The 27,694-nt window shown below is 41.3% G+C and overlaps 1 protein-coding gene across 9 annotated transcripts in view; it reads left to right on the top strand.

The window, feature by feature from the left end:
- The window catches only part of LOC124055568 (beta-1,3-galactosyltransferase 1-like), a 104,053-nt gene that overhangs the window by 60,952 nt on the left and 15,407 nt on the right, over positions 1–27,694 (top strand). For 7 of the 9 annotated variants that reach the window (XM_046382477.1, XM_046382479.1, XM_046382473.1 and 4 more), the window contains one exon: positions 24,303–26,096. In XM_046382477.1, coding sequence (XP_046238433.1) covers positions 24,566–25,552 — 987 coding nt within the window. In that variant the 5' untranslated portion in view covers positions 24,303–24,565 and the 3' untranslated portion in view covers positions 25,553–26,096. The remainder of the gene's footprint in view (positions 1–24,302; positions 26,097–27,694) is intronic. The other 2 variants (XR_006842716.1, XM_046382474.1) reach the window with 2 other exon arrangements.

Genomic DNA, 27,694 nt, shown 5'->3' on the forward strand with positions numbered 1-27,694 from the left:
GTTAAAGGCAGTCAAGATGCTGATGGTAAAATCGGGGTAATGTATTGTGAAATAGATTCACAAAATATTTATATATTTATTTCCCAAATCTTTTCATGGATAAATTGCCATTAAACCCCTTTTGATTGCTGTTCTGGCATAAATCATAACACGGTTAACACAAATGGAAAATTGACTGCTCAAAAGTAAGTCATACATACACAAGCTAACAGACAGCCAAGCTTTGTTGTCCAATAGTGTCGGTCTAGATGATAAAACAAGCTAATACACAATTGAGGAGAGGAACAACCTTTCTAACTAAGAGTGACTGAGTGGAGGTAGCTCACCTCTTTTATTTCCCACTACATCACTGCTGCTGTAGCAACAATAAAGCAGAGCTGACAGCCCTCACTAACTGGCCCGTCAAGCCAAAAGTGAGCTCTGACCTCAGGCGATGTGGATCAGCTGTATTAGTATTTGATTTTTGTGAAAATATCCTCCCTTGAGGTTTTGGACTGTATTTTCAAGCTGTTAGCATGGAAACGTACAGGTGTGTTTTTAATGGATCCCGGCTTACTTTAACTGCTACAACTGCTTACCACTTAACAAAAAGAATTATGTAAAAGACTGGTTTCATAAGTTACATGTGGACGTGTATACATTGGCAGTAAGATGCAAATTATATTAAATCTGACTTCCTCTCTGAGGCTGATGACCTGCTGTTTAATACGCTCTTAGGCTTTTTCATTTAATGATGCCCATATCAGAGCAGTGAGCTCGAGAGTCATAGTGAATGGATGCAGTAGATGGAAAAAGGAACAACTGTCCAAAAATTTGAACTAGTCTGCAGCACTCAGAGCCAAATGACATTTTCCATTTGGAAAGCCCCCCCCCCCCACTACCCCTACCTAACCCATGCATTTTGCTTCTGAAAAAGCACTGAATGTGGCTGTACTTGGAGTGCTGGGCTGACAGTGTGCCTTCCCAATTCATAGGCTGGAATACATTGCTCAAATTAGCAGCATGTCAGTATGGAACAGTGAAAGACAGGGGCAACTTTTGGAGATAAGCATGTATTTTTCTTCTCATCCTCTCTCGCTATCAGCCATTCTTCTATCATGTAATTAAATCTAATTGCACATTCGAAGCGGTGCAGCTTGATGGGTCTTTGTAATTGGTCCCGCATTAGAAGCTATAATTACCACTCCGACCGCAGGATAATGTGTTTTGCACCATCATTTTCACTCATTCTTGGCAGCAAAAGTATTCAGCATCAACACCTACTGTGGTCTCTGTCTTTACGTGTGTGGATTTATGTTTGTGTGTTAGTGCTCTAGTTTGCTGTGATCACACACATCCACATACCTAAACACCTGAATGGATCAATTGCCAGTAACTTCCAGAATGATCTTTGGAGAGTAACAGCACGTTGTCGTCATCATCATGTGGTTAACGCTTTGAAACGGACGTAGTTTTGTTAGATTTAGGCACCTATTAGGTTTAAGAAAAGCTTGTGGTTTGGGTTAAAATAAGTATCTTTGTTACCTAAACGTTCTGTTACGTATGAGATGTTGGTTTGCTGATGTTGGAGATGAACAGCAGTCTCCCGGGTGAGGTCCTGTGTTTGTCTGACCCGTCCATCCACCCCACCCTCCTCCTTCTTAATCACTCTGATGCTACATCAGTTGACTTCCTTTGCTCCTGATATAATTGCTACTGTTGGTCACCAGCTAACAACAGGCATGAATAGATGACTTTAATGACGATTTTTCTGATTTTTCTGATGACAGGCTGGTTAATATACTTTGTAGCTAATTCATTCAGACTAAAACAAAGAAATACTTGTAAATGTCAGACTAACAATACGTGTGCAGCTCCTCCGTTAAAAGCGGCATCAGCAATGGAAAAGTGATGAGATTATTCCAATAAGAGGAAAAAATGTGGGTTTGGAAGTAGTATGAATGAATCAGTGAATGAATGACTGAATCACTCCATATCTCTGGACTTCTAGTCATAAATGACATCCAGATTGATGATAGTGACAATAAGAAGAGGCCACAAAGCAGACCCGTCCACCTGGAGTTTGTGATAAGGTGAACAGTAAAGCACATATCCATGTCTGCACACACTGTGCTGGTTATCGACTGTAGGCAGGTGATGAGGTGTACATGTACAATTCAACACACATCGATAACTTCTACGAACACCCAGGACCCACTCTAGATTTATTCATACATTATATATAAATATGCTGTTTGTACTCACGCTTTCTTTCTTTGACACCTGAACCAAAGAGGGAGTAACAGAAGGACTGTTTTGCCTGCTACTTTCTTCATCATTGTTGTTGTCACAGTTAAGGAGTAAATGCACCGATGTGGACAGTACATCTGCTTCAATTTGTTAAAGTTTAAGTGAACTGTATAGGGAGACCTGAAAAGAAACAGCACTTGGGGGGCCTTTATTTATTAAGCAATGTGGAATCCATCACGAGAACCGAGCCGAAAGTTAAACCAGAACTGAAATCACTCCGGCCTCGGAGTACAGCAACTGAGAGAAATTCACAAAGCTTCTTACACTGACGATCTGTAAGGAGATGTAGAGATTATCATGCAATTTACGATTTAAAATACTGGAAAAAGCTTTTCATGTTTTATGTATATAAATATTGATATAGGTAAATAAGCTAAGTTATTAAAGGGAATGTATAGTGCAAAAATTAATGCATAGCTTTTACAGGTAGCATGTGAAGACTCAGGGAGTCATTTCATAAGAAAGTTTGGTTTCCCATAAGAAGAAAAACATTTGTGTGAGTCAGAGTTTAATGGCGTGTTAGAATTGATTTCCTCCCCTGAGAAGCTTGATAAAGACAGATGTTTTAAAAGAAGCTCCGGGCAGCCTTCAGTTCAGTTTCCACAGGGTTTGGTAAATTCTGAAAGCTGAACGAGTTCAGTCAACCTGTTTGTGCTCGGGCCTCTGCCTGAGTACAGTATGTGGGAATAAGCATAACTCACATTTCACAGGTCAGAAACATTGTAGAGCTCCATTTAAAGGTTTCACAGTGTCACCACGATGTTAAACACTGAAGGCCAAACATTTAAAAACTCTTCAAAATCTTTCATGCTGAAGTTCTTAGCAAAGCAAACACTGTTAAAGTCCTGCCTTTGACAAACACACAGCACCCAGTTTGACCTGAAATTTGGCTGAACACTGCTGCAGGACAAAAGATAACTCATCAGATTATTATCGCTGATTTATTATAGAGTGTCTGATGACAAGATGGAAAATAAACTTCACCTCAAGCAAATAACTTAGACAAAGACGGCTGCATATAGAAGTAACATCCAGTTTGTGTGCATGCAAATACACATTATAGTTCAGTTGTTAGTAGACTAACCTGTGTCATGTTATGATCCGTGTCTTTATCTTGTGTTTTATCCTTTTATTCTTCCAAATATTGTATATCGAAGACAGCAGCCAAACAGAGTTATATTTTCACTTCTTCTCAAACCCGAGGGTCTGCAGTCCAGCGCCTGGTGTTGACACTTTAATGTAAAATAAAGCAGTCAGCAGAACATCCTGCTCGGGACATTAACACTATGTCAACTCATAAATACATCCAACAAGCACAGACCTAAAACGTTTTATGGAATAAAATTTGTAGAGCTGTTTAATTTTAGCGTTTCGGTCAGCAAAGAAGCTTATGTTTCTGCTTATTTTACATAAGAATTACATAAGAAGTCGTACTGTTCTGCATTTCCTCTAGTGTGATTCATCAGCAGGTAACAATGTTTAATGCTTGTGTTATCTATTACTTCCTCTGTGTCTTTGTGGCTCCATTGACCTGATTTTCACATGGGGATCGTTAAAGTTTCATCTTATCTTAAATCTGGAAGCCAAGGAGGCGAACAAGAGAAAGCAAGACAACAGAACAGACAACTGGTGTTGGATTTCAGTAGTGTTAATCGCACCCTAAGTCTCATCCAGTCGTGACTGCGTGCACCATCTGACATGGCAGACGAGCCTCAGCCGCTCTTCATTTTTAAGTGAAAATGTCTGCTTTCTTTGTTGAAGAATTACACGAGGCCACCGCTATCGATCCGTTGTCCAGAGCTTATTGAAAAATAACAGGGAAATGACCCATAAAGGAAACCTCATTAAAGTCAATGCTTCACATTCATGGATAATTTGTGGCCCTTGGTTGGTTGTCTTTATGTTTATTTTGTGCAGTTAGTCTTTCTTTCAACACTTGCTAATATAAACACTGTCTATATTGTGTTACCTACAAGAGGCAATTATTGATGACAAGGGTCAGAGATAAAACATAATGTCATGAGAAGTGTTTTTAAATCACACATTGTCAGCAGGTTTGTGCTAACAGGCTTTAATTAAAAAGCCAGGGGTACATTTGATGACCCGTATCCAGATAATGTACACATGAAGTGATGACCCTTCATGTTTTAGTGAGGATCTGACAAATATGAGAAAGAAACTCTGCTTTGTTGTAGCAGTTTTTCCAGAAAAATGCCACTGATTTAAAAGACCAAATATTTAGATCTTTGTGAACTAAATAAAGGAAAGAGTTGCACCTAAACCATTTGAAGTCATGTAGGGATTTTGACAAACAGATTTTAGTTTCTAGGGGTTTAATCAATGGCAAGAGGGGAAATTTAAATGAAAAGGTGCCTTTACTGACTGTACTGTGACTGTCCATAATGTAATTAAAGTAAATCCAATCAATTGTTTTATGATTAGCCTGAAAGATGAGTATTTAAACCATTGGTTTGCTATTAATTTCATAAGCCAGATATGAACACATGAAAACAATGTTTTGAACAAGAGTCAAGCTTGAGCTGAACATAAATTTTGGAAACGCACAGGAGGCCTTAGCAACAGGAATAAATAGCTTATGTCTAATAGCTTGTTTAAAACAACAATCAAAGCAATAAGTCACCTCATCTGTTTTTAATTACATTAAGTGTTTTTATTGTTATTTTGAATTCAAAGAAATCCCAACCCTGACTTTCTCGTCATCCATGGATACATAAGAGTGTGTGTGTGTGTGTGTGTGTGTGTGTGTGTGTGTGTGTGTGTGTGTGTGGCTAAGCAATCACAGCAGCTACCTCCCTTGTGAGTGCTGATCCTGTCCATACAAGAAGTTATTGGATTACATGTGCTGGGAGATATTGAGTGTCTGCTGCTGTTGCTCACTCGCCGTCATCAGATTTCTAAGAATGAGCTCTGTGAGTTCGCTCTGCACTTTCAGCTGTAGTACACGGGGATGACATGATTCTCTAAAAGTTTCTGAATAATTAACAAAACAGCAGTGTCTGGTTGTAACAGCTCGTGTCTTCCTCTCTCTGTCTTCTTCCTCCTCTCAGTTGTAGCGTGTTATGTAATTGAAAGCATAACCTTTCCACCCGACAGCGGCATGATGGATAACTTCTCGTAGCTCTCTCAGATGCATCACCTGATACAGCTGATGTACGGCCCATAAAGTCTTCGCAGGCACTAAAACAACAAGGGGGTCACTGCAGCAGCGTGAACGTTAAACAGACAGCAGGTCCTTAACTCCCAGCTGTAAAAGCTGACAGTCAACACATACATGCTTGTACAGTCCGCCGCCTCCTCCAGCACAGCCGCTCTCATGAATCACGAGAGCGACTCGATAAAGGTAGAGATTACTGGTAGAGATTTCAGTCATAATTTACACTCTGACGTTCTGTACATGACAAAAGTATTCCTGTCGATAAGATCAGCAGTTTTTGTTCTTCATTTCTTACTTTTGTTCTGTTGGAATGAGAACAATGATCTGCATGAATCAGATCACTGAAGATTCCCAGGATTCTCGTGTAACACAAGAGCTGACATCAGGCACAACTACATACACCAGTTAGTTAGAATATATTCCTTCAGGAAGTCTCATTGAGATCAAGAGCCCTGACATTTAAATATATGCACATAATATGTATAATATATATAATTATCAAACTGATTGATAATTGAACTGACTAATTGAAACAAATACAGATATGATTAAAATATCAGGGGTTGAGGCTCACTCACACCAGAAAGTGATATTCGTCTGCAAGTTTTCAGAAAATGAAAGCTTGAATGTTCGCCCTGTAGTTGGACAGTTTATTCAAAAGGTATATTTGACTTCTGCCTCATACTGTCTTCAAAATAAAAACATCTCTTGTGGACTTTATCTTCCAACCAAGCAGTTATATAAAATTGTATGACAGCACAGTTGATCATGACACAAAAGATGCAGGCTGATTTGTTTTACCTACGAAGCTCTTTAGATCAGTGAGTGTCTTTGTGTTGCACTTCATTCCAGTGTTGAGGTTATTTTAAAGCTAACTGAGTAAATTTGAACCCCTTTGATGAAGTTAAATATTTCAGCAACTTCCAGAGCATGGCCCTTAAAGGAAAACACAGGTATTCTCATGCTTTTAAGGACATCCATGATGACCACCGACCTTTTTCAAATAACTCACAGCAGTGACTGCCATAGCTGTCTTGAGAAATTAATTTGAACGGCACAGTGGTAAACAGTGTCCAGTGGTTTAAGGGCGTGCAGAATATCTCCAGTATCTCCAGGACTGGAGATATTTTTTTATCTTTTGTCTTTGTTTGACCTTCATGAATTTGTTATCTAATCAAATTTTTGAGTAGTCCTAATTTTATACTGTAATGAGTAGATGCCTTTTGAGAGCATGGAAACGAGTAGGGACAAAACAAAGAAAGCCAAAAGCAGACAATGTAATCTTTGGAAGACCTGGATTACATCTGAAGGCATACAAAGTAGTGTCATTGGCATATTGAAAGTATTTGTGTGTAGACTAAATAGCAGGAAGCTTGTCTACACCTTTTTCAATCAGCAGTATCTGACTCAGTCACAGCAGTCTGAACTGTAATGTGACTGTAAATCAGCAAGCAAATGTCTTCAAGCTTAAATATTACAAACAAACATGATATATTTCTTTAAATTCATACTCAAGCTGAAATGTAAATAAATGAAATGAAATTCATAATTAGGGTAAGGTTAGTAGAGTGGTTTCAATTTACTCATCCAGCTATCAACAAGAATGAAAATCAGTGCACTTCCCAAAGCCCTCTTAGCTTATACCTTCATCTATCTGTCCAATGATGTAATTTCATTTTCACTCCCACTGTAGCTGTCAGTTAGAAATGAAATAAAATGGATGTCACATTCTTCTCACCTTTTGATCAAGAATCCTTCAAGCTTCAATATAGAACATTCACGATTCGCACCACGAGTTCATCGATCAATTCTGCACTTAATGAAATGAAATTACAATGAGCACTGTAGCAAATAACGATTAGCCTAATTAAACCGATCAGAAATATGATCTGTAAACTCTTAACGTTGACTACGGGTGTTTTAATTAGAGCTTTAATGAAAGCTACGATGCAGGTCTGGTTATTGAATGGTAACAAATGAAGTCCCACAGTGTGAAGTGTTAGTCACTGTTGTGTTTATGGTGGGTGTGGGGTGCTCAGAAAATTAAAAGACACAATTATGAAGTAGAAGATCATTAGATCTTTCACATTTCATGACCGCAACAGATGATTTCATTTGTGTGATATATGTAGACTGCAATCTGCATAATCTCTGTGGTATGCCCTCTGTGAACAGGAGAAGTAACCTCGTAACCCACACACATTCTGCTGTGAGAAAAGCACCACAGTCCTTTATTATCAGTCAAACCTAAAAGAAAGGAAAATCGACCTGTTTTCATTATGTGGTCATTGAGAGTCCACCTTTTTACTTGTTGATTTCATGTCGGTGCTTTTTACTTTATTGATTCACAAGAACTGTTTTTGGGACGTGTCCAGTGCATTTCCTAGCATAGTGCTGGGGACAAAGCAGAGGCTTTTCAACCTCATTTATGTTATTTGTGTCTCATGCCTGCTTTTTTCAACTATTTATTCCTTCCAAAACCGAGCAGGCAAATCCATCAAGGTGCCTCATTTAGGCCAAACTTAGCACGTTCGTTATTCACACCGCCTTGGTGCCAACATGCAGCCGAGACGTTTCGATCCTGACAGCTCTCAGACATCCTCCTTTCAACAACAGAGACAGAAAAATGCTTTTGCAGCAAGAGAGGGTGGTCAGTGAGCGACTGTGTTTACGTTTTGAGTATATGGACAGTTAGTAATAGAAGGAGGGAATGGCAGCCATTCGTGTCACTGCACACGGTCCCGCCCTGCCTCCTGAATCATGAAGCATAAGAATGAGTGAAAAGGGAGACAACACATTCAGTTCAAAGTTAAGTGAGCTTTCTTTCTCTACAAGTACACTCTGCACCAGTCTTATTCACAGTGTAAAGCGGGTGCAGAGTTTGTTGTCAGGGCAACTGTTTCACTAAAAGCACTTACTGTGACATGCAGAAAAGAAAAACGTAAAGAAAAAATTGCAAGAGACGCTTCATTCAAATGGATGTGTGGTCATCAATGCAGTGAGGACAGCCTTTGTCCTCTCTCTCTCTCTGTGCACAGTGTGACTCCTCCCTTCCTCATCTTCACTTGGTTTAGAAGATGAAGGTGCCACAGAGGAAAGTACACTGACCCAGCAGTGACACAGAGGCAGGAGGTGGGGATGCTGGGTAGCAGAATGGTTTGAAAGAGAGCTCAAAGAAACCATCATGGACTCCTTCTTTGTTAGACTGTTCAGTCCCACCCACAAAACGCTGAGTCGCAGTGTTTCTCATTGCTTTTTTTTAGTTTTGTTCTGCGCTACCAACTAAAACATCTGGCTGCACAGAGCTGAAATTGGTCTTTTTGAAACACTCTTCTTCATTGGCTTTGCAGGTTCATAGCGTAGCATATTAGAGTAAAACCTGCAGCAGGAATGTGAATCACTTCACTGATGATACAATCAAAATCCAGTCGTAAAAGTGCTCAGAATCTCTGCGGTATCTCAGTACTGCAGCTAGAGGCTCTTTGATTCGTGATTCTTAAAGTCTGACTCCTTGTTGACTGGAGTCTGGGTCAAGATGGCCGCCGCTGCAGGGCCAATCTCCAGCTGAAAGAGGTTTTAGTGTTTCTCAGCCAGTGTGAGAAATGAGTCACCGCAGATGTAGAAACTGAGAAATGCAATGCGGGTAAATCAGTAAAAGTTAACTTTTTAACGGCGCAGGCCAGTCTCCCCTATTGATCACAAATGATTAGACATAAACTGTGCTGAATATCCAACAAAAAGAGAGACAGTCTGTGAGAAGTAGCTTGCTTTTTTATGACCAAGTTTAAACCCAAAGGACTTCTACAAGGAGCTGAATGATCCTGCTTTGATGGAGGCCATTTTGTAGCTGGTCAAGGACAGGCTGGGAGATGAGAGAGAGGTTTCAGGGAGGAAAAAAAAGTGTGGCAAAAAATGAAAAGAGAGAAGAACCTGAAGGCTTGTGCAGCATTTTCTACATTTTGTATTCACTGAAGGTTCTGTCAGTGAAAGATGTTTTTGTTAATTAGTTGTTAAATGTGCTGTGATTTTAAGACATCATAATTATATCAAATTAAGTGCAGTCTGTGCTTTCGACTATATTTTTCTGCCTCTGCATCACTGCCTCTTCCTTTGTTTGTCTGTTGATGTATTGGAGGAGAAATTTAGGAAGAGAAGAACAGAACAAACTGTGCATTGCAGCCCTGTCCCGACACACATACACACACGCACACACAGTCATATTTGATGGTGGGGGGCATCATCTCAGCCTCCAGCTCAGATCGATCCGTCCCATAGGAAAGTAAGCCCTTCCAGCAGCTAATCACAGAGATGGATCTCCCATCTGACAGCCGTCATAAGCAGTGAGTCCACTACTGGATCACTTCCTGTCACCACTGACACACTCCAGTGTGCAGACACACACATATTTCTGGACTGTGTGAATATTACTGTTGTTTTATCTTTTTGCTCTGGAGAGGGTCGTGCGAAACGTGTTTTCAGGACTATAATAAACACCTCAGGTTGTCTCATAGACTGTTCATGCTACATTCCTCAGCTAAGTAGAGCACAATTTAATAATCAGCCTCACCACAGGCCGAGCAGAAAACTTTTTGTGCACGTCAATAACTTTGTTTTCACAATGGAGACATTTTATAGATTATGTGAAAACAAAAAATTCTGAATATCCCAATTAATTTGAAGATGATGCCCGGTCTCATTTTAATGACGCATAGTTTGTCCAGCGATGTTTTTCCATCTTTACCAGCGCAGCAGAAGGTCTGCCTGTGCGACTGGAGCGTTGTGTTGTCGATTTGATTACAGACAGACAGATGGATGATGGATGGATAGATAGATAGATAGATAGATACTTTATTGATCAACAGTCATCGGGTCCCAGTCATATCAGGTTCTAATATGACATGCTCTCCAGTTCATTTTTATATAAATCTGAGCGTCTTCTGTTCTTTTTAATTTAAGATTCAGCCTCCTCGCCGACTAGATTCACTTCTCTAAAACCTCACTTTAAACCTCTTCACTGCATGTCTCCTTAATCCTAATTAGAGGAACACTTAAGAGGAGTGTTAAGTCATCTAATGGGTGTTTTATTTACAAGGTTTGAAACTTGAAACCTCAGCACTTGGCAAGATAATCGTTGAGTCACTGCTATTGATCAACAACACCATTAAACCCACTGCAGATAGATTATAGTCAGTAAAAATTATACTTAGGAGGTTTAGGGTCAGTCTGTCCTGAATCCTTCCTTCATCTCTCTTGCCTCTTCACTCTCCTCCCTCTCTTTCTCCATGTTTTTTTCTTTCCCTTCCTCGATCTAACAGTGATACCTCTGTCAAAGCCCAGCCTGGAGGTGAAAATGTTTGAAAAGCTCTCATTAATGTGATATCCAGACAGTCAGCTGGAGGTACAGTCAGCCAGTATCCACTCCAGTTAACCTCGTCCAGTTCTGCACAAACGACTTTACATATTCATTTTCCTGCCGCTGGGGGAGATGCATATCATTAAATTTGTGTGTGTGCGTGTGTGTTGGGGGGGGGGGGGTCAGTTCTGTAAAGAGACACATATGATTTGAACTGCACATTCGTGATGCTGTCACCATGGTAACAATGTCACAAGATGCATTGTGGCAGCCTACCTTACATCCTGTGAAAACATGTAAAGAAACATGCATACCTATCCCGTTTATCGCCCACGCTCTATCTCTTCCTCCCTTTTCTAACCACACCCCACACACTTAGACACACACACACACACACACACACATTACATACATGCATAATCCCTCTGATCTCAGTGTTTCCTCGGGGCTGCTCCGACACAAACAAAAGCACAGTTTAAGGTTAATACCATTTCTTTGAATATTCCTCCAGCCACATAAATGTGTATGCCTAAGGTGAAAAGTTCAGTGAATTGCAATATGCTCTGTTTGTGAGCGTGTGTATGCCGATAGGCTATGTATGTGTCTCTTAAGCCAAAGTGCATCTGACAGCCTGACAGAACAATGAAAACTGGAGTGTGTATTTCTGTCAGTTTGTAGGTCGAAGTCCGCTAAAGGTATCCAAACTTTCTTGTCTCTCTTACAAACACACACACTCACACAGGCATATAAGGCCCATAAACAGAAAAATGGACTCAAAGACATGCTTCCTGCTGCGTCTCACCTCTGTGAAGCTAAAGCTTAGCGGGTCTGACAGGTGGAATCATTTATTTACTGAGGGCGTACTGAGCAGCATGGCCTCTGACCCGGACCTCATGCTGGCTGGAGATGGCAGGTTCACCTCTGAGAGCCCAGAGGCAGCTGTGGGCAGCCAGACCGCGGGTTATCATGCCATACACACACACACACACACACACACACATACACATGCACATACACACACATACACATCAGAGCATCTGAAAGTGCCTGCTGTGATTTCTGCAGGATAGTGAAGTCTATGCGTGTGTTCCTCTGTGTGTGTTTGTGTGAAGAGGAGCATTGACATTAATATTTATATCAAGGGAGGGACATTTAGATTAACACACTCTCACTGAACAACACTCCTTCAAGAGCACTGAATGACTCCAATGCGATTTTGTCAAACCTTGAATATATAGCAAACCTTAAATCTCCTCAGATTTCAAGAGCGAAGAACGTAGAAGATATTGGTGCTGATTGTCACTTTCAAATGAAACATTTGTCTGTTCTCTGGTCAATGTGCTCTTTTCAAGCCAGTTTCTGAACAGTGATTGGACTCGTACTGCAACTGATACCAACTACTAACTAATAAAACTACTACTAATAAATACAAATGATTATTTTCTTCACTGAGTTAGATGAATATTTTTTCTCCATAAATAAGTGAATCGTGAAGTCTTCAAAATGTCTAAAAGTAGTGAGAAGAACCCAAAGTGACGTCTTGCCATAGCTTGTTTTGTCTGACCAACTGCCCAAAACCCAGATATTCAGTTTATTACCACATATCACAACAAACAAGAGAATCTTCATATTAGAGAAGCTGCAACCAAAGAATGCTGGCATCTTTCTCAAAATTACACTGCACTGATTATGAAAAGAGCTACCTGATGATTAATTTTCTGCTGATAGACTCATCAGTTAATCACCTAAGTGTCGTAGCTTGTGAATTGTGTGTCATGTCAGTTTCAGTGCAATCTGAGTTAAAGTTTCATGAATATAACATAAATATTTTAGGCTCATCTGAATTAACAAGGTTGCTGAAAATCAGCTGTGACAGTAAGTCATCTACAGCAACAGCTTCCTTTTTGTGTGTGCGCAATTTCTCCCTCATCGGACAACAGAGGCGGATTAGGTCTGTAACTTTAGTTGCTTAAATGTACAATACTCAACCATAAGGGATTCAGATTTGTTAAAATGTCATCAAATCTCAACCCTGTATTTGAGCCACTGCAGCTGTTAACAAAGACAGTAAACACATCAGCATTTTCACATTTAGACTCTTAAGATGGCTGTTGTTCTATATGGGTACATGCATGTTTTGTTTAGTTTCAGTTTTGATTGACACTGCAGGCCACTTGAGCCTATTTTATGCACTAAACACATTCCTGTAAGTGAATCTCCTCATATACAAATAATAATATTACTTAGAATAGTTACACCTGGACACATTAAAGAATACAGTGCTTGGTCTGGAGAGACTATATTCTATACACTGTGTGTTTATGTGTGTGTGTGTGTTTTCAGTGCCCCTTAGTAGGAGGAGTGTTATTTACCGGAAGGAGTGCTGAAGCTGCATGTCCTCATCCTGTGCTGCCATCAGCAGTGGCAGGAATGTGTGTGTGGAAGTCTGTGCAAGTGTGTGTGTGTGTGTGTCTGTGTGTGTGTCTGTGTATTGGGAGAAAGGCTAGGAGACAAGGTAATTACCACAGGACCCTTCATCTGGCATCCGTTCAGCTCTCAGGTTCAACAGAGCAACTAACAGGAGCTCAGAGCGAAGACACCAAGCAGGTGTATGGGTTTTAGTGTGTGTGTGTGTGTGTGTGTGTGTGCATGTGGGCCTGAAAAAATGAAGACTTTTCTTTTTCCTGAAGAGAAAGTGGAGGACATGTGCATGTGTACATGTAAGATAACAAGCCTGTGAGTGTGACCGCCTACTCCGTCTCTGCCTCTGCGTCATGTGCGTTCTCCCCCCAGCGTCGCCTGTGTTATCTAGTCAGGTGCAGTTGTCTTCACCCTGCAATATAATGGGATGTGTTCAGCCTGTTCCACGCTCTGCCTGTCTGCCAGCACTGAGATGGTGTTCCTGATAACTCCTCGCCCCCGATAGAGGCTGGAGCTCTGCAGCAGGGTGAAGCACAGGGGAGGAGTGCCACCACTGGGCAGCAACACTGCACATATGTTTGAACTAGTACTGGTCCTTCGTCTCCATCAGCTCCCTCCAGGTGTTTTTCGAGATAAATTAGTTAATGCGAATAATGTGTGTGTGTGTGTGTGTAAATGCATGTTTCCATGAGTTGATTAGCTGCCATATACTGTATTAGAGTCCGACTTGGGAGGTTGTCCTCTGAAAATTGTGTTGTATTTGTGTGTGTCTGTGTGCAGATGTGTGTTGGTACTAATTGATGCCTGGAGTGCAACAGTCCCTCCCCATATGGCTTTTTAATGTTGCCACACCGCGATCTTTCATCACATAGGGTCCTGGGAGGTTTGTGCTGCATGTATGTGAACATATAGTGTTTCGCTACACCCAGATACGCTTTACTGGAGGTGTGTGTCTGTGTTGTGAATTTTGTATTTATGAGAGTCTCTCGATGATGTTTAAAGGCAATAAGAAATGCTTTCTTTAGCAATGAGAGCTTGTTGTTCTGAAAGCACAGTCGTCTTTTCCAGGAAATCCAGCGGTAAGGCTAGTAGCAAGGCTGCTGTACTAAAAGCAGGAAGGCCACTGTGCAGAAATGCTCTGTTACAAGTAAAAAAAAAATATGCTTTTCAAATTTTTATTTCAGTAAACAGCATTAGCATCAACATATAATTGGAATTACAATAAGTAAAAGCACTCACAATGGAGACATTTCAGAATAATGTAGAACTACATTATATCACTGGACTATTATTGCTGATACATTAATGTGTTCATCACTTTAATGTTGAAGCTGGTAAAGCTGGTTGAACTACTTTATATAGTTTATCTGCTGGGCGGCTTGTGAATTTCCCCTGAGGGATCAGTAAAGTTTTATCCCAATCCTTCATATTGCGTCATAATTTGTTTGTTGATTATTCTTTGTATTATTAAACTAAATCTGCAGAGTAACTAAAGCTGTCAAATAAATGCAAGGGAGTCAAACGTGCAACACTTGGAGCATAAGGTGGCATAAAATTGAAATGTCCTAGTAAAGTACAAGTGCCTTGTATTTTAGTACTGTAACTGAAATGTAAATGTGCTTAGTTACTTTCCACAAGGTGGCCTTGTGAGCCTATTTTCTCATCTACTCTCTTTTATGTGTCAAGATTTTGAGATGAATTTGCGTGAAACTTCTGCTGCCGCCTTTATACAGTTTTGTTTACTTCAGCGCACTTAAAAACTCAACAGCAATGTGTGTCTCCAGAGCACTGCAGTACCAGCTTATTTTTTGGGAAATAATGCCCCAAATCATCATTCGTTATCCTCAAAGTAGAGAGAATGGTGCACTTAAAAGTGATCTAATTTTACAAACTAAGTGCTGAAATTACCCATTTGTGTGGAGAATGGAACTTCACTTATCTCAAATTTGTCCTATCTCTGAGCTGAAGTGCCACTTTTTTCAATCGGTGGTTGCCTCATTTTTGGAGAGAGAAACACTTCATGTAAATAATGTAATACGCATGCAATTCACATCCATAAGTGTCTGGTAGACTGGGGCATTTTTGTCCCCATCAAAGCTGCTGCCTTTTGGACAGAGGAGCATGATGGGAAAGAGGTGAACGCTCAGAATGATAATGTTAGTGGTGATTTGAATATTTCATTTTGAGCTGCCTGTTTATCTATTGGTCTGTTACTCACTGTCACTCACTTATTACCTTTTTTTTATTTTGACTGTGCACTGGTGCTTTTGATTGAAGTCCTTGTCTTCAGGATATTATACTCTGAATAATCTGGAAGTCTGATTTATCGCTTCAGTGATAGATGCCGCAAGAGGAAAATAAAATTACAAGAACTACCCCGAGAGACCCTCCAAAGCTGGATCAATAGCATAGACTTTACAAGCTCATCAGAGACTGCTGCCGCTGCTTTTAGTGCTGAAGATGCTTGTAGACACTTTCACAGGCTTAAGGTCAGCGTTCGAGTGAAAGGGAGAGAGCGTAAGGAAGGCGGGAAGAGGGGGTGGGGAAGTACTCGAATGAAAACAGTCGAGTGAAGAGAAGGGTTCGAGAGGCTGTCGCTACATGACGTGTCTACCCTGCTGCTGCAGGCTGCTGCTGTATCGATTGCCCTCTCAGTTTGTTTTTCAGTCTCACACAAAGGTTCCTCTGCATCTGTTACGACTTAAATGTTGACACGCTTGATTTACATCTGACTGAACATGAAATTTTTACAAGGAAAGATTTTGAGATTGACAATGAACTTATCACCTTAAATCGTGAAGGTGGATTGAGATAAAGCGTTTATATCCTGCCGTCGGGTACAGAAAGCAAGACTTGAGTCCTAGAAGTGAAATTTATACTGAACAGTATTGAGTGAGCTCTTTGTTCAGCAAGACTCAACAGATCTTTGGGTTCTCCCGCCTCAGTTGTATGAACCCGACTACCAATTTAACTCCTTATTCAGCTTCGTTATCCTGTTAATACTTTTTTTATGTTGTTGCAGTTTATTTGTCTTGATGAAGTCTAGTGTTTTAACGTGGAAAATGGCTTTCTGTGAACGGCAGCCCCGAGAGGGAAGCACGTTTCTAAATTTTTTTATTTTTATATCTCTTGCTTATCTCTGAAAACATTTTTTGCTTGGTTTTATCAGACGATGTCTGTTTGAGGCCTTGGCAGTTGTGCTGACACTTAAAACGCCCACATATACTCTTGGGGTCTTGGGTCTGCTTAAATGGACAAAACAAATGGACTATTATTATTATATTTGATTGCTAGACCCTTGTGATGAGTTTTGTAGGATTTATAACACTGCTGATCTGCCAGACTGGTTTAATGGTACAGATAGCATGTTTTTTAGGTTTCCTAAAAAGTGGTTTTCAAACTGGATTAAGCAAGCAGGACAAGATAAGAACAAGAAACATTCAGATAATATCGGTGAAGCCACCCCATACCAGAGGGTAAACAGGTTTAAAATTTAGATGGCGTTTGACCCGGTCGGGCGGAAGCAAGTAGTGAAATAAAAATAATCCTGAAGGTTTTGGTCCTCAGTGTCAGAAACAGTAGCTCAGTCTAATAATTCCAGAATAGAGACTGTGCAGGAGACAGTGTTCGGTGGTATGCAGGACCTTGACAATAGCTGTTTTGGCACAGTGAGGCGGGAAAAATCTGTCAAAATAGTTTAAATGCATTAAGATTTTGGTTGACAATTTTCTTAGTGATTTTCCTATGAAGGGGAAAATGCGTGATTGTAAGGCTGCATTTACTATTTATATTTGAGCCGTACTGTTGTGGAAGAAGCTGCCTGGGAGGGAATCTATGCAGCAGGTAGATGAGCTAAGAAGTGACACACCTTTATCGCACTAGCAGCACTTGTGCAACAGAACAATGTGCAACAAAACACCTCATGATCTAACTTTTCCACTGTTGTTTTTGTTCTCTTGAGCAGGGCACTTGTGACTGAATCACTGCAGATGCTTAGTGGAAAAACGGTGCTTGTACTGAGCATCCGAGCAGCTCTCAGCCATGAGAGTTCGAATGTGAGGCAGGCTGCGGCTGAAGTGCTGAGAGTGTGTGCTCAGCAAAACTGCGACTTGGATAATGTAAAAGTTTAAAAAGGCGAACGCTGCCTTGCCCCGGGCAGCTGAACTCTCCAGTCTACAGCTGATACATTTCATCAATAGTGTAAAACTTTGACTTGCTCACCTTATTCTCCCGTATCTTTTTTTACGTTTACTTCCCCTTTAGCTGCACCTTAATCCTGAAACGTTTTCCAGTTGTCATGCATTTGTTCTCAACAGCTGTTCTCACATAATGTTCAATTTTAGGTGCTGGGTGCATCGTCCTCACTTACCCCGATGCAGCAGCGAGCTTGAATATTGTATAACGGCAATGTCACCCGGTCGCACAGTGAAATGTATTACCTGCAAGAATCAAGTTGTCATTTCCAATTTTTGAGGGAGCTTAGAATTCAGGGCACAGGTCAGGCCGGCGTGTGGAGGAGCCAGCTCTTCGAATCCCCTCAACAACACCCAGTGCTGTTTCTCATTAAGGTCCTTGACTCTGAATGCACCTGCACTCATCTGGTTACTCATATTTCTGGAGAGAGCACTGACTGTGTAATTATGAAAAGCACCAAACATCATGTCTTTTTCCTGCTTACTCATGCGCCTGCTCAGGAGCCTTTGCACGTAACTCTCAGCTTGTGTTGACCTGCGTGATGCACCAGATGGGTGGGAGTCAACAGCTCACTACAAATGATGCTGGATAAGTTCTGAAGTTCAGGAAACCAAACTGACTTTAAGCAAGTTTTAACTTTCAGCAATCATTCCGATGTCCTTTGAGGAAAGCGTTTGTTCTCTGAGCGAGTTAAAAACAAACGCTGAGAGTTTTCTTTTCTTGGCCGCAGACTGATATGCCCCAGCACAGTTTGGGCTCAAGTCAGCACTGAAGTGGGGATGGAGCATCAGGCTTCTGTACAGCAGCCAAATCTGTTGGCCGCTATTGATATTCCATTTCCTCTGTCACTCCTAAGCTGCTTTGCATTCAGAGGCTTTGCACTAAGCCCAAAGTGTCCAGTCTGTGGCCTGTAATACTGACTATACGGCTGGCTGTGCTGCTCCACAACAATCATCGAGTCCTTTATTATCTGGGAAACAAAAGCAAATCTAGAGCCACACTAAGAGCCTTCCAGCCCTGACATTTTAATTGTGCCTCTCTCATATTAGGTGGGATACGAACCAATTTGGCCATTCCTGTTAAATTCCTTGCGCATTAATTCCTCTTTTGAATGTTTAGAAGCCGGCATAAAGGCTTTTATACTTGGCGGAAGACTGGAGGAAAAGAGGATCAAACGTTGAACAGAAGACAGCTTTTTTTTTTGTGGAGGACAATTATAAACCTCCTGTTGAGCTTATCACACATTCAGCAGCGGGAGCTTGAGATAAGGTGTTAAGTTGTGGGCTTTGCACGGCACAAGTCAGCATCTGCAAGCCAAGCAGTTTGATACTGTTCAAATTTCTCACTCAGTCTCACTTTGAGTCCACAAAGAAAAAATCTGTTCAAATGCTGAAATGTCGTTGAAATCCCGAGCATAAAATATTCAGCTCAAGCACAGCAGCATATTCATGTCCTCGTGCCTCCAGCTTTCATTGGCCTTGGAGTCTATTTTGTTACAGCGGTTGAGGGCAAAGAGTGAGTCTGTCTCTCCAGGGAAACTGTTGTTTGTTCAGTAATCATAAAGCATATGCAGGCAGCCTAAGACAATGCTGTATACCCTGGAGTCAAAGTGGCAAGTGTGGATGAATATAATTTGGTCCTGAGTTTTTCCTCCTTCAGATACAACCAGCAGTATAATTTTTTTCCGTTCTCTTTGTTGTTGTTATTAAATGATATTTACAGGTCATGTCTCACTTTCAGATACTATTACCACATCCTAATGCTGCAATATAAAAAAAAAAAAATCAACAGAAAATGTTGTGACAGCTTTGCTTAAATCAGCAATCATGAAAACTGCAAGTGATGCAAGCTGCCTTCCCGCTTTCCTCTGCCAATCATTAAACATCTGCAATATTGAAGCAGGCAGCGAGAAAGACGTCCCAGAATATGATTTATTTACCTACAGGTGTGTCTGCCGTCCAGGCTCATCTCACAGGCGTGTACCTCTGATGTAACGAAGACGGAGGACATTACATTGTATTAAACCACCTCGCAGAAACACATCTGTGAAGCCCCCCCCTTAGTGATTCACATGCGCACAGTCATCCCCACCTCCTCCTCCTCCCCTGAGCAAGGTCACTCTACGCTGCACTAATGACTGCAATCAATTATGTGGTGCAACACTAAACGAGACTGAAACTCCCACATCTCTGTAGCCTTGCAGCATTTTGCTCCCGCTTGTAGAGGTCACACGATTACAAAGAAAACAGAGCAGATGATTCACGTCTATTCAGAGCTCTTGTGACTGCCACGCGGAGATACTGTATCATAGTAAAATTTGTAATTGATTTCTTTAATGTATGATAATGTAAGCACAAGTAATTTTTGTAAACAGATTAGACAATACCTCTGCTGGAGTTAATAATAATGTTTGTATAGTTGTAAATCCTGGAGATGGAGATGTGAGCCTCCATGCCAGGTGAGCATGGAGGCTGGTGGAAGTTGCATTGTGGGAATGGTAGGATCTAACAATTTTGAAGCTCGATGTGCTACAGACCAGAAGTCGTCATATCTGGTTCCCAGTTGACAAAATATTCTGCCTCATGAAGTTGAAATTTCTCCTTACTTGAATTAAAACCAAAGAAGAATGTAGAAATCAGTCCTGTAATGTTAACAGGCTTCTGATTTTTCACCGATGCTAACCAACCCTTTTGCAGCCTCTGTTTGTTGAAGAGACAAACATGAGTGGCAGATTATATGAGCCGTTGCAAACAAACGTTAATCCCTCTGTTATTTGTGGCTTAGCAAGACCAAGAGAAAAGAATCTTCCAGTTAAATTCTAATAAATACTGATATGTTACACTTTTTAACGGTTCTGCATTCAAACCAACAGTGTTTGAAGGAGGCAGCTTCTATCAGCTCTAAATCTAAGTAGCCCAAACGTGTTCTTTCTTAGGTGATTGAAAAATAATTTTTGTAGTTGAATATCTGGATGCAGCACTAATTCTTTCAATGTGCCAAACAGCAGGCATCAATGGCATCATTTTTGACCTTTCCTTCTTTTATACTGCATGTCTGCTTCATATTCTCCATATTGATCAAAGTACAAAAGCACACTCACTTTGTAAATTAAACCTCAGAAAGTCCAAGGTGATGTGTTCAGACTGCTTTATTTCTCTGATGAACAGTCCCAAACCCAAAGATATTCACTTTAAAGTACTACAAAGCAGCGAAAAGCAGCAATTGTTCATATTTACTAAAGCTGAAACCAGTGATCACTGAGCATTTTGGCTTGGAATTGAACAAATTATCAAAATTGTTGTATATTGATTTTCAGTCAGTTGGTCTTCTCAGCACAATACCGAAGTGTAGAGTGATTGAAAAATCTCCACTGACTCTCAGCGGATAAATGTTTGCATGCACTTTGCAGAAGTATTTTAAGAGATGACTCCTCCTCCACACAAAGGTGATTGTAATGCCTTGGATCAGTGTGAGGCATAATGGAGCAGCGACCAGCGCTGTATGAAGTTGCTTAATTGGTTTCCCGGGTGGAGTGATATTGAAAAATTCTTCAGCACTTAACGCTGGTGTACCAGCATTAAGACCAAGTGACCCCCTCTGAATGGGTGTTAATAATAACTGTAATTATAATACTTTCATGTTTTTCCCCTTGCTTTTCACACCTTAATACCTGTTTTTACTGCAGTGTGGCATTTTGGCGCTCTTTCATTGACTGAACTGAGTCCTATTCTTAGACGTGATTGTAATACATTACATGTAGGAGCCACTGGGGATGCAAACAAACAAATGAGTCACCAGATTCTGATGTTTTCTTTTAATCTAAAAGAGTAGTCCAGTTGGTTGTTGTTCTATGCTGTGAGAACAGGAGCTGCTAGGAGCCAAAACAATGTGCCTCCCTGTGGTGCAGATATGCCAAAATGTCACCAAGTGGGCTAAAAACACAGAGGTGCAGACAGTGTTAAATTAGATACTCAGACGTTCAGCGGGGTTCAATAAGCTTCCACGAGTCTACCGCCAGCTTTGTCAGTCAGCGCAAGATAAAGCTTGACAGATGTTCCCCAGATGTGACTTTTACCTCATGAATTGATATTGAAACCTGGCATCTTCCTGACTTAACAACAGTGGAGAAAATGCGGAGTTAACGTTAGACACATGACCAGTGAGGTGTGTTGCATATTTCTTTTATTACCAGCCACAGGATTGAACAATAGTGTATACGTACTCACATGTGATCTCAGAAACAACCTTGAAGCGACATTAACAGCAGTTGTTGTATGTATTTCACTTTGAAAATTCTGCTTAATTATCCACCTCAATGTTAACTCATAAGCTGCTTTAATCCAGTCACCTTTCTGCTTTACCCTTCAGCCCTGGGAATGAGAGGGTAGCACACAGCTAAAAAATAAATAATTAATATGTGGCAGGCTGCCACAAATAAATGAATGCATGAGACAGCCTACACGGTGTGAGAGGCATGTTCTGTTCCCCATATTTCTCATATTTCTTCATTGCAAAGGGAGTGAAATGTAGCAACAACACAGTTAAAGATGTCTCTTTTCAATCCTTTTTCTTCTTGGTTTTCAGTGCATTTCTTTGTGAGCTCTTGGTGACAGCAGTGAATATAACTAAATGCATGATATCAAGCATTAAAGTTTAGCATTACCTCATCTTTATATGCTGTTTTACTACATACATGAACAAGTGTCCAGTATCGACTGTCATTGCACGGCCTGCGTCTGGCAACAAACGGGTTCTTGAGTGTCTAACCCAGCTGTTCATCACTACTCTGTGTGGTCTGCGTTGGCCATGCTTAATTAATTCCTGCTAACCACACATTAACACTGCAGAGCTGCAACAGCACAATTTAAAGCTCTGATCCCATGCCTTGATATTCTTCTGGAAGTCTAACATATTCAGGAGAGGACTTCTGCTGCGTACTAATGTAATTCAAAGTGACACGACAGCATGAAACGATACAGCCATCTTTCAATTTGCTCTGAGGAGAAGTCAGGTCTCCGGATTTCGTGAGGTGCATTGCCAATTGAGGATTTCTGTTATTCTGGGCTCTAGCAAAATGAGCGTTCAGTCTTTTTTGGAGGATTATGAAACCAATAGACCCTCCTCAGGAACCAACAGAGGTGAAAACAAGCCGATCTGCAAACAGGAAGAGGAGAACGAGGAGCGATTGAGGTCAAGGATAGGGGATGAATATGATGATTTAGTGGTTTTGTCAGAGAGGGAGAGGGAGGAGAAGTGCAGGAGATTGAGTGGCTTAAGGGAGACTGAAAGTGATAGAAGCTGTCAATAAGTTGGAGGCGAGCTGTGAGGAGAGAAATCCTACACCCCATCAGAAAAAGAAATGACAGAGAAAAGTAAAGGTAGCTCAGGATGATATGAAGAAAGAGAAAGGCAGTGTGGGGAACTTGAAATGAGGAGTCGCACAGACAAAAACAATAAAAAAAAACTAGAAGGATAGAGAGTGAGACAATGAGAGAAGGCGAGGGAGGTAGTGAGACATATAAAGATGGATCAAGCACCCACTGGTGTAGAGAAGGAGAGAGTGATTGAGAGGGAGGAGGTGTGGAATAGCAGTCATGATTAGATGGATTCTACTGGACCATGAGATTGATGACTCTGCTTCAGAAAGAAACGGAGGGGAGTGAACAGGAGGGGAAGAGATAGTAGAAATAAGGCAGTGGGTGAGGTGGGGGGTGAGGAGTAACGGAAAAGTCCTGATGAAAAGAACCATTGAGACAAAATCTGGAGCCTGATAAAGGAAGAACTGGTTTTATCTCCGCCCTTCCATCTTGAAAACAGAGCACAAGCAGCATCTTTGCACATTTCAGTATCTCTAATAGGATCTATTCCACTTTTTTTTTGTTCATCATCAGTTATGCATGATAAAAAATGCATTTCCCTGGAATAAGAGCAGAGCTGCTACATCAAAGAAGATTATGTCTGTAGCAAATAAAAGTCTGTAAGGAAGGATTAGATTTACTTCAGCTTTGGGACACCAAACATCCTGTGAATTGGTTACCCGTCAATGCGTTTGAATACAAAGTTTAAACAGGGGAAACACGGCGCATTTGACTATTATAAATGCACATTTTTTCCATATTTAGAGCTTAAATTCATCCCCTGATGGTCCGTCAGTGTGTCCAATTAGAGCTACGATTCTTAAAGTTCCACAGCAGTGCCTATCCAGCTAACGAAGGAGCAGCTCATTACATAGTAAAATATGTAAAATCCACATGCCAAGTTCAGTTTGACATTGAGGTATGGAAAGGATGGGGAAGGAAGGGCTAAATGGGGAGTGAGACCAGGAGAATGAGAGGAAGTGGATATTAATCTTTTCCCATGAGAACGTCTCACTTTCACCTTCTCTGCCTTGATCCTTCTCCCTCTCTGTCTCACCCCTCCCTCTCCTCTTCCTCCACCCCTCCTCCTCTCAACTAGTAGAGTGACTCTGATTTGCCAGTCTGTGTCTGGTCCAGCGGGGATAAGGGAGAGATAAACAGCGTTTGCAAACAGAAAGTGGTTGGAGCTGAGGCAAAGCAGGCGCTATCAATGCAATCCCAGAGTTTCCTGGGATATTCACTTTCTTCAGACCGCAGGGCTCTTATCAGGCAGTGATAGAAAGATAGGGTAACTGGGTTTGTGGCACAGCACCGCCTGCCCAGCAAGTGGACTGATGTTATGGGCTGTAATGAACAGAGGACATAAAGAAAATGTTAAATATGTCACACGCTTTGCTGCTGTTGCCTACCATGAAAATGAAAAAGAAAACATGCTTATCTTACAGCTGCGGTTTCATGATGTCGTTTTTATTTATGTTGCCACTGACTCTTTGTTTTCTCATCTTTTTTTTAGATGCTGTCACAAAAGGCTGAAAGCATTCCTGCAAGCTGCGATGGGACACAGTAAGGCCGTGGATATAAGAAATCTCTGCACTGCTCCTTTTCAGTCTCAACACCAATACTAGACAGTAGAAGGGGGTATTATCGAAAATTAATGTCAGCTGTGTTGCGGAGGCAGCCTCAAGCTGCACCGCCAGATCTAAGAAAACCCATGGAGGCGTGGCCTCAACGTTTCCAACACCGCTGCCACTGGTAAAGACAGCCAAGTGAACAGCGATGCCTTCTAAGGTCTCCTGCTTGTACTTGCTGACAGTGGTTTGCTGGGCCAGCGCTCTGTGGTACCTGAGTGTGTCCCGCCCCTCCACTTCCTACGGGGGCCAGGTGACTATCCCAATACGCAAAACACCTAAGCTGAACAAGAACGCCACCCTCAGTAACATTCGCACACGTTCCCTCAACCCACATGACTTCGGCTACCTCATCAACGAGGCCAAGAAGTGCGAGGCAGAACCCCCCTTTCTTGTCATCCTGATCAGTACCACTCACAAAGAATTTGACGCCCGCCAGGCCATCCGAGAGACATGGGGCGACGAGAGCACGTTTCCGGACGTGCGTGTGGTCACACTGTTTTTGTTGGGACGCAGCACTGACAGTGTCCTCAACCAGATGGTAGAGCAGGAGAGTCAGATCTTTCATGACATTGTAGTGGAGGATTTTATTGACTCTTACCACAACCTGACGCTTAAGACGCTGATGGGCATGCGTTGGGTGGCCACATTTTGTTCTAAGGCTCAGTATGTCCTCAAGACAGACAGTGACATCTTCGTCAACATGGAGAACCTCATCTACAACCTCTTGAAGCCCACCACCAAGCCCAGGCGGAGGTACTTCACTGGCTACGTCATCAATGGTGGGCCAATCAGAGACATGCGCAGCAAGTGGTACATGCCTAGAGATCTGTACCCAGAGAGCAAGTACCCACCCTTCTGTTCTGGCACTGGCTACGTCTTCTCGGCCGATGTGGCCGAGCTCATATACAAAACCTCTTTACACACCAGGCTGCTGCACCTGGAGGACGTGTATGTTGGTGTGTGCCTCCGTAAGCTAGGCATCCACCCCTTCCAAAACAGCGGCTTCAACCACTGGAAGATGGCCTACAGCCTTTGTCGCTACCGCCGGGTGGTTACCGTGCACCAGATCTCCCCTGAGGAGATGCACCGCATATGGAACGACATGACCAGCAAGAAACACCTTAAATGTTAGCAGAGTGTCCCCTTATCCTCTGCTTCTCCAACTTTGGCGAATACTGTACAGCACGTAACACTGAGGTGAAGGAACTGTACTGACGAAGCATGCAGGACTTTATCCAGGCACTGATACTGCTTTTCTTGGAGTACCAATAGTGCGAGGCCAAAGCAAACTCCTCTGTATTCTACGTCCTCTTTAACCTCAGCTCAGACTCACAAAATATGCACAAGGTTGGAAATATGTTTTCCAAAGAAGTGCAAAATGTTCAGCCGGTTGGTTTTCATTACCAGCAGTACTACAGTTTTTATAGGAAAATACAAGACAGGAAGCTGAGAGGCTTATGTTAAAGCACTCAATTATACAAGCTGTACCAGTTACTCAACTGCAGATTACATAAATGCCAACACATTTCATTGAACACAGACATTGTTGCATTGATCACAAGCTCTAATTATGAATGTTCCTCATGTATTTTCAGTTGTTGTACTTCCTGTACAAGGTGTTAATGTTGGATGTACTGTCTGGCACCCCGGCAGCTGTCGTCATTGTGAGGACCACGGTGAGTTCACAGTGTGATGACTCAATTAACTAGGCTGAAATACATGCATTATCTCGGAAAGCAGTGGAATGAGCTGGGTAACCGGACGTGTTTTTTTTTTCTTCTTTTTCTTTTCAGAAGCATATTTTCTTACAGCAGATCAACAGATATTTGTATTGTGTGATGGAAAAAAAAATCTTTGAAAAGTATCCGCACAGCGTGGAAATATTGGATGCTTGCATTCCCAAGTGAATGGTACTTCTGTTAATGTGTAATGTGTGGCTATTTGTCTCAGGCAGTGCTGCGAGCACGCTGCAGACTATATAATATTTTCTATTACTTGAACGTGAAGGAGAGCAGATGTACTTTAAGAGGCGCGTGTACTGAGGACTGATATTACGTTTTTGAGCGCTTTCTTCTTTTCATTTATTTGAGATTAAATAAACCACTTTTATAGACTTGATTTTGTATTTATTACATCAAAAAGCAATCTAAACATTTTTTTGTTTTTACTGCTCAGTTTAATACACATAATCTGTAAGTTAATACACACTGCAAAACTCGATCAGGCTCTGAGGTGCTTCAGTGTGATTGCTGGAAAACATGGGTCATATACATGAAAGTGTCTCATTAGGACTGCTGTTCATTCAGCAGCAGCTGCACTCGGGATGAAACAGGTCCCAGCTCTGGAAACAAAGAGGCTGAGTTCTTTTCACTGCAGGTGTTGGTGTGCGTAAGTGGCAAATCAAATGTGGCATCTGTGTAATTGGCAGCTGAATGGCTGTTTTCAATCATAATGTTCTAGCAAGAGGAAGACAAGTGGATTTTTATGTAAAAATACAGTACAGGTGCGTATATCATCCATTCATTTCTTTCAGCCTGAAAAACCAAAACCCAGATGATTAAATTTCATTTTTATTTTTGAAGGCGCCAAAATGGAAAATGACCGTGTGAAACACAGATATAAACATCAAAAATAGATAAGCAGTTAAAATAAAATGTCTTATTTCTATTTTCTGCAAATTGGATGCACCTCACAGCAAAGTCCCCATCCACTAAAAAATATGGACATTTGGGTTTTAGAGTTTGACTGTTTTTACATTCATCTGCTTACCTTTAATCTTCAATTTATTTGGAAGTACCAGGAGATACAGCTAATGACAGACACTAACCTTCACTGATAACAGACAGTCCACTTTAGAAACAAAGGTGAGTACAGGCACGTTATTAAACTCACCAGCAATTTTGTGGCTGGTACTTGAAAAAATATATGAATTTCTTCTGTAAAACCGCTGCATAACTTATTGTTCATAAACGTAGCCCCCTTTTGCATCTGTATGTATCTGTTCATTGTTGATTTAATGTCAGTGCTCAGCCTTCTGTGGAGCTTTCCGGTGAGTTTTTTTCCTCGTGCTTAAAACAGTCACTCACAATCATTCTGCATTTTGAGGCGTTCAAAAAAAACAACAACAGAAAATTCTGTAATAATAATAATTTCTTTTTTGTTTTGCTTAGGAGCCTTTTATCTTTAGAATGAAGCATTTTAGACATGTAGATACGCAGGTGCCGGCATGATAGATGTCAGCATGTATGGACAAATCTGCACCAAACAGCATCAC

This window comes from Scatophagus argus, chromosome 24 (assembly GCF_020382885.2).
Source record: "Scatophagus argus isolate fScaArg1 chromosome 24, fScaArg1.pri, whole genome shotgun sequence".
Taxonomy (NCBI): domain Eukaryota; kingdom Metazoa; phylum Chordata; class Actinopteri; family Scatophagidae; genus Scatophagus; species Scatophagus argus.